This window comes from Neoarius graeffei, chromosome 21 (genome assembly GCF_027579695.1).
Source record: "Neoarius graeffei isolate fNeoGra1 chromosome 21, fNeoGra1.pri, whole genome shotgun sequence".
Classification (NCBI taxonomy): domain Eukaryota; kingdom Metazoa; phylum Chordata; class Actinopteri; order Siluriformes; family Ariidae; genus Neoarius; species Neoarius graeffei.
In genome coordinates this window covers 45,714,333-45,720,834 of record NC_083589.1, presented here as the reverse complement: position 1 = coordinate 45,720,834, position 6,502 = coordinate 45,714,333, and the positions used below count along the sequence as shown (strand labels likewise).

General features: G+C 42.0%; 2 protein-coding genes across 5 annotated transcripts in view; one reads left to right on the top strand and one right to left on the bottom strand.

The window, feature by feature from the left end:
- Positions 1-2,013, bottom strand: part of cdpf1 (cysteine rich DPF motif domain containing 1) — a 4,012-nt gene extending 1,999 nt beyond the window's left edge. Inside the window, exons 1-2 of one of the 2 annotated variants that reach the window (XM_060903232.1) lie at positions 1,920-2,013; positions 1,214-1,339 (exon numbers count right to left, since the gene is read on the bottom strand). In XM_060903232.1, the coding sequence (XP_060759215.1) occupies positions 1,214-1,308 (95 nt within the window). In that variant the 5' untranslated portion in view covers positions 1,309-1,339; positions 1,920-2,013. Of the gene's footprint in view, positions 1-1,213; positions 1,343-1,919 lie in introns of both variants that reach the window. The other variant, XM_060903231.1, reaches the window with a different exon arrangement.
- cbll1 (Cbl proto-oncogene-like 1, E3 ubiquitin protein ligase) lies at positions 1,471-6,099 on the top strand. Of its 3 annotated transcripts, XM_060903230.1 has the most exons (6): positions 1,473-1,572; positions 4,025-4,114; positions 4,244-4,350; positions 4,470-4,553; positions 4,650-4,723; positions 4,846-6,099. In XM_060903230.1, exons 1-6 carry the CDS (start codon positions 1,560-1,562, stop codon positions 5,837-5,839), a joined length of 1,362 nt encoding a protein of 453 aa, XP_060759213.1. In that variant the 5' UTR covers positions 1,473-1,559; the 3' UTR covers positions 5,840-6,099. The 3 variants fall into 3 exon arrangements, with proteins under 3 accessions (XP_060759211.1, XP_060759213.1, XP_060759212.1); XM_060903228.1 differs by having other exon boundaries at positions 1,471-1,572; positions 4,025-4,350; XM_060903229.1 differs by lacking the exon at positions 1,473-1,572 and adding an exon at positions 1,580-1,776 and having other exon boundaries at positions 4,025-4,350.
- The last annotated feature ends 403 nt before the right edge of the window (positions 6,100-6,502 follow it).

Genomic DNA, 6,502 nt, shown 5'->3' with positions numbered 1-6,502 from the left:
GTGCTTACTGAAGTAGAATGAATTAATTTATGATGACAGAGATAGGGGCAAGACTGGTATGTGTAAGATTTTGAACTTCTAATATACACTGTAAAAAATGTCCGTAGAATTAACAGTGAATTTATGTAAAATCATGACATAAAAAAACTGTAAATACAAAAACAATGAAGCAGTGTGTAATTTACATCAATATACTGTAAAACTCCTAACCAAATACCACTGTTAATTTAACAGTAAGAATATGTTGAATTGATCATATTTTTTTGTAGAATTTACAAATTGTTGTAGTTTAAACACAGACAAACTGTAATACTAAAACAGAATGTGATAGTTAAAATTACATCATTGCCCTGTTAAAAAAATTAAAACATGCCCACCGTTGTGGCTCAGTCGACTAAGGCGTCATGCCATGAATCCGGGGACCCGGGTTCGATCCTGACCTGAGGTCATTTCCCGATCCCTCCCCGTCTCTCTCTCCAGCTCATTTCCTGTCTCTGCACTGTCCTATCCAATAAAGGTGAAAAAAGCCCAAAAAAGATTCTAAAAAATATATCTGTCTAGTAGATCATTGCTTGTAACCATCATTTTGAATCATTGTTTATTGTACAATGAATATCCGTAAAATTAACAGTTATGTATTGATTATTGTACATTGAATACCTGTAAAATTGAACATTTTCAAACTGTTGTTTTTACAAGTGTTGATATACCTTACCGTAAAGCCATATACACTGTCACTGTATTTTTTACGGTGAAAAAATGGCAACCACAGCTGCCAGTTTTTCACTGTAAATTTGACAAGATTTTTTTTTACAGTGTAGTTGGGTTAAAGACTGATTACACCAATGTGTACACTAAATAAAGGAAAATTAATTAATTATTGAATGTTTGTGATACAAATAATATTTAAAAAAACAACTATTTTATGTATATCACAGAGAGAGAGAGAGAGAGAGAGAGAGAGAGAGAGAGACTATTAAAACCAACAGGGCAGGAAATAACTGCACCATGAAAAACTTTTACAGAAGGCTGCCTTTAGATTTTAGGTGAATTAATGCTCATTAAGCAAACTGCATTAATCTTGAATTAAAATGCTCTGGCTCTTATAGTCACATGTCAGCCTACTAATGGATCAGACACCTCTGATTAGATTTTATGTGACATTAGAATGTGGAACACAGACAAGATTATCAGTTGTTGAGATTATACATACCCAATGTTTCTGGTTTTTGGTGGTTTCCTGCCGTAGAAGGTGTATGCAGTGGAAAACTCACAAACTTCGCATGTAAACACCTCACTGGCATCCATATTACTGGTGATGTGAGTGCACGTCTGCCCCCTGCTGGTGAGTAGACAGATGTGTGTGGTAATTAAAAATGGGGCCTTGTCTTTCGACCAAATTCGCTGTCAAAACGACAGGCAGACGTTTGCAGTATTTCTTTCCCACCCAATGTATCACGTTTCCCGTTTTTAATGAGAGTTTGACTGAGGCCGCAGGAGGACTTTTGCGTTGAAAGGGTCAAACCGGAAGCAGGAAGCAGTTCCGGCTTCACCCAGCTATGGATGCCATTGGTAAGGAGGGAACTTCACACTTTGCATGTTTTAATTTAGCAATAGAGTACTTTTATTAGCTTCATGCTCGCAACATGGGACTTATGTGTAGGACGTATGGCTTTTTTGATAGAGTGAACGACTGTAGATAATTTAACCTGTTCACGGTTATTACTTTTTTTCTTATTTTAGTTGTTTTAAAACAGTGGATGATTCGGCCTTGAGGTTAGCATTTTTAGCACTAGCTAGCAGAAAGGTGCTTTCGTAAATTATAAAACTATTTTTACTCTCTATCAAACGTATAGTGGTGTATAATGTTATCGTTAAATCATGGCTCATGCAAAAATAGCTACCATTTAAATACTTACCGTGTTATATTTTGCTGGTTGTTGGCTAGCTATTAAACGTTACAGACGTGTTTGGGCGTGGCCACAGTGCTGCACTAACCATGAGGCGTCTGTAAGCCCCGCCCCGTTCATCGCCCCGCCCCAACTATTTGTTTGTTTACTTGTATGCCTACATCCAATTGTAGTGATCCAGTGATCATTATACAGTGCATGAGCTCTTTGCATCTTGTTTCTTTTATATTTACGTGCTGTAAAACGTACTCAAACAGACCAACTACACTTGTAATTTATGGTCATAAATTAGGCATTTAAAGGAAATCTCCACCCTAAAACTCATTATATATTTCATGTATTGAAATATTTGTGCTTAGTGATTATTGTGCTACATACTAGTTGATGCGATATCTTCTTTATTCCTGTGTGAAGTAACAGGTTGAGTCTCGTGGTGACCTCACAGGGGGACATTGCTGATCCCGTTACAGTGGTGTTTAATAGGATGGAATATTAAATGATTTCAAATATGTGATAAAAAGAGCAAGAGCTTCTTTTCTCTTTCACCATTTTCCTGTGACTTTTAAAGGAACAGTCCACCGTATTTTCCATAATGAAATATGATGTTCTCTGAATTGAGACGAGCTGATCCGTACCTCTCCGAGCTTTGCGCGACCTCCCAGTCAGTCAGATGTGCTGTTACTCCTGTTAGCAATGTAGCTAGGCTCAGCATGGCCAATGGTATTTTTTGGGGCTGTAGTTAGATGCGACCAAACTCTTCCACGTTTTTCCTGTTTACATAGGTTTATATGACCAGTGACATGAAACAAAGTTCAGTTACACAAATTGAAACGTGGCGATTTTCTATGCTATGGAAAGTCCGCACTATAATGACAGGCATACTAACACCTTCTGCGCGCTTCGACAGCTACATTGCTAACAGGAGTAACAGCGCGTCTGACTGACTGGGAGGTCGCGCAAAGCTCGGAGAGGTACGGATCAGCTCGTCTCAATTCAGAGAAGAACATATTTCATTATGGAAGTACGGTGGACTGTTCCTTTAACATCACATTAATCAGAAATCCAGCCTAGAAGCAGTGCAGACAGCAAACAGGCTTGAAGATTCAGTAATGGCCCTTTTCCACTACCCTTTTTCAGCTCACTTCAGCCCGACACGGCTCGCGTTTTGACTACCAAAAACCAGCACGACTCAGCTCGTTTCAGCCCTGCTTAGCCCCTAAAACTCGCACCGTTTTGGAGTGGGGCTGAAGCGAGCCAAAGCGAGCCGAGTGAGGTTGGGGGCGTGAGCAGACACTCCCCTGTGCACTGATTGGTGAGGAGGAGTGTCCTCACATGCCCACACATGCCCCGCGAGCGCGCTGGGATCTGTAAACACCGTAAACCCGGAAGAAGAAGAATTACGAATTACGAGAATTTCTGAAGCCTTATGCGCCTCGCCTCATCTATACGCTCTTGCCAGTATCTGTTGGCGTTGTCGGTGACAACAAGCCACAGCACCAAGACCAGCAACACTAACGACTCCATGTCCTCCATGTTTATTGTTTACTATTCGGGTCGTGAGACTACCGCTTAAAAGATCACTGATGTCACTGTTTGCGCTGCTTAACGACATCACGTGACGTCCACCCACTTTCGCTAACTCCACCCAATGTGTCCACCCACTTCCAGCCAGCACGGTTCAGCGCGGTTGTAGTCGAAATGCAACTCTAACAGCCCCGCTCAGCCCGACTCAGCCGCGTTTGTAGTGGAAAAGCGGCATAAGATGCAGTTGCGCTAAACTCCAGCAGTGACTCGACTTGGCTATTTAGCGATCTGTGTGATTATTAGCAGAATGCATCTTGAACGAAAATCACGTTAATTATAAAACTTAACATGCAAGCCATTCAGGGTGGATTTTGTTTCCTTTAAATCAGCAAATAGTTGGTGAGTGCACTATAGCTTCAACAGGGATCTATCTTGGTCATTGACAGAGTGATTATGCGAAATGCAAAGAAGTCAGCTTGTAATCTACAAACTGCAATGCTTCAACTTTCTGAATTTGAACCTGCTTTTAAAACCAGAATCAACTACCCAGTTTTTTTTTTTTTTTTTTTTTGTTTTTTAAATATATGCAGACAGTGACATGCAGGGAACAGAGGGGGCATTAGGAGGTCCTGATGTTAGAAGGAGGATACCCATCAAGCTTCTCCCTAAACAGGCTAGAAGTAAGTGTTTTCATATTTCCCTCATAGATACACGGAGACCTTGGAGTTTCAACTCATTGCCCAATGCAATTCATACTGTGTGCATCGTTGTCTGGAATAGTAACATCTATATCATTTTTCTCGTAACAGAAAGCTTTGCCTACAAGCAGGAGGAGAGGTTTGACTGTGGGGTAAAATCAGGAGATGCTTATGCTAATCAGCGGCGATATCCCCAGCCATTTTTTTGGGATTATAAGGTTTAAGACCTCTGTCTGTTTCTTTATGCATTAATCAATATTTGTACCCATTTCATTAGCAGGATAACATCATTTAACAAAACCTTTACTTTCTGTGTTAATTTGCCTTCTTTTTCCAGCTTAATCTGATTGGTGAAAAAGATGAAACTCCTATTCATTTTTGTGACAAGTGTGGTCTCCCCATTAAGACTTATGGACGCATGGTGAGCTTTGTGTACAAGTTGAAATGCCCAGTGGTACCTTTCTTGTGAATTCCTACTGAGCTGCTGCTTTTCTCTCTCCCCCCCCCCCCCCTTTAGATTCCATGTAAACATGTTTTCTGCTATGAATGTGCAGTACTTCATGAAAGGAAAGGTGATAAAATGTGCCCAGGGTAAGTTTGGAGGAAATTTCCCCTAAATGTGTGCAATAAAACACAAAATATGTTAAAAGCAAAATTTTTAACCATAGCATGTAGCGCATGTATTCAGTATTTCATCCTCTTTATCCTTTCAGTTTGACTTTGTATAGCTGTACAGACCCAGTTCAGCGGATTGAACAGTGTCAGCGCGGCTCTCTTTTCATGTGCAGCATCGTTCAGGGCTGTAAACGTACCTACCTCTCACAGAGAGACTTGCAGGCCCACATCAACCACCGCCACATGAGAGCGAGCAAGACTTCAGCAGGCCGCTCTGACCCTCACCATCTTCCTGGCTCTGACGTTTCAGAGCGTTTCCGTGTGCCCCCTACTCACATGCCCAAACCCCATGTGCTCATCCCTCCCCCTCTTCCACACGCCACTCATGACCCCTACACTCAGCCACCTCCTGCCTCTCATGATGACCTCCGGCCCCCTCCTGGCCAGGCTCCTACATCCGACATGGGGCCTCCTCGCTCTCTCGCTCAGGAGACATTCCGCATTACTACAGTGACCACACGGAAGCATAGCAACCTCATCACCGTCCCCATTCAGGATGATTCAGCAAGCTCTGCCTCCCGTGAGCCTGTGAACGCCCCGTCACATCACCACCCAGGAGAATATCCAGGGCAGCCTGTGGTTTCCCACCCACACCACATGATGGCTCCACCTCAGCAGCGCTACGGGCCTCCACCTCCTCCACCCCCAATCACTCATCCAATGCAGCATCCAGCACAGGTCTTTAGCCAAGCCCCTCCTCCACCTTTGTCCTCAGTTCCTCCTCCTATCACCCCTCCTCCTGGACACCTCATGAGTCAGTTGCCACCGTACATGAACCATCCTCCACCTGGCCCTCCACCTCAACACGCGGGTCCAGTAAATGCCCCACCACCACACCATTACAATCCTCAGTTCTCTGAGGATAAAGGTACCCTTAGCCCACCATTCAACCAACCAGGGGGACTCAGTCCTGGGATGTGGCCTGCTCCCAGAGGACCTCCTCCACCCAGAATGCAGGGTCCTCCTCCACAGGGACAGATTCCAGGACCTCATCATCCGGACCAGGGCCGGTATAGACCCTATTACCAGTAGAATGATTTTTGTTGATAGCTTTGAATATTGATCTCATAAATGAGTCTGTGGTAGGGGTTTGGAACTCTGTATAGTTGAGTTAGAGTATAAAATAGGACTGCGTATGTTTGAAGACTTTACCATTAATTTCTGATATCAGAACATATTCCTTTAATTATGGCCAATATTTTGGATTTAAAAAATGAATTTGGCAAAATTTTTAAAAATTTGTTGAATGTGTTACTTCATGAATGTATTATGAATTAAACACTTAATAAGGATTGATCTTTTTCTTCTCCTTTTTTGCTTTTTGAGGTTTGGATGAGCCATTGATATTCACTAGTAAATGCTGTTGCCCTTGATTTCAGAGAAGAGTCAAGGTGCATCCAAAGTATATAAGCTAACTTAAAGAAAACAAGAGGCCACCATCTTATTTGGGATAAAATGTGTAAAGATTTACTGTTAACACTTCAATTACAACTATGCCTCATGAACAGATCCCACTGCTCTCATTTCTGAGCCACTATGAACAGTGAGGTGACCATGTGTAGTCTTACAATACCAATTTCATACCACCAGTTAGTGTGCAGGTTTTGTAGGTCTTTTCAAGTAATGTGGAATGAAGTTTATTAAACTTCAGTAAGAAAATAAAAATATGAAATGTGTTTGATTGGGTTGACCTTT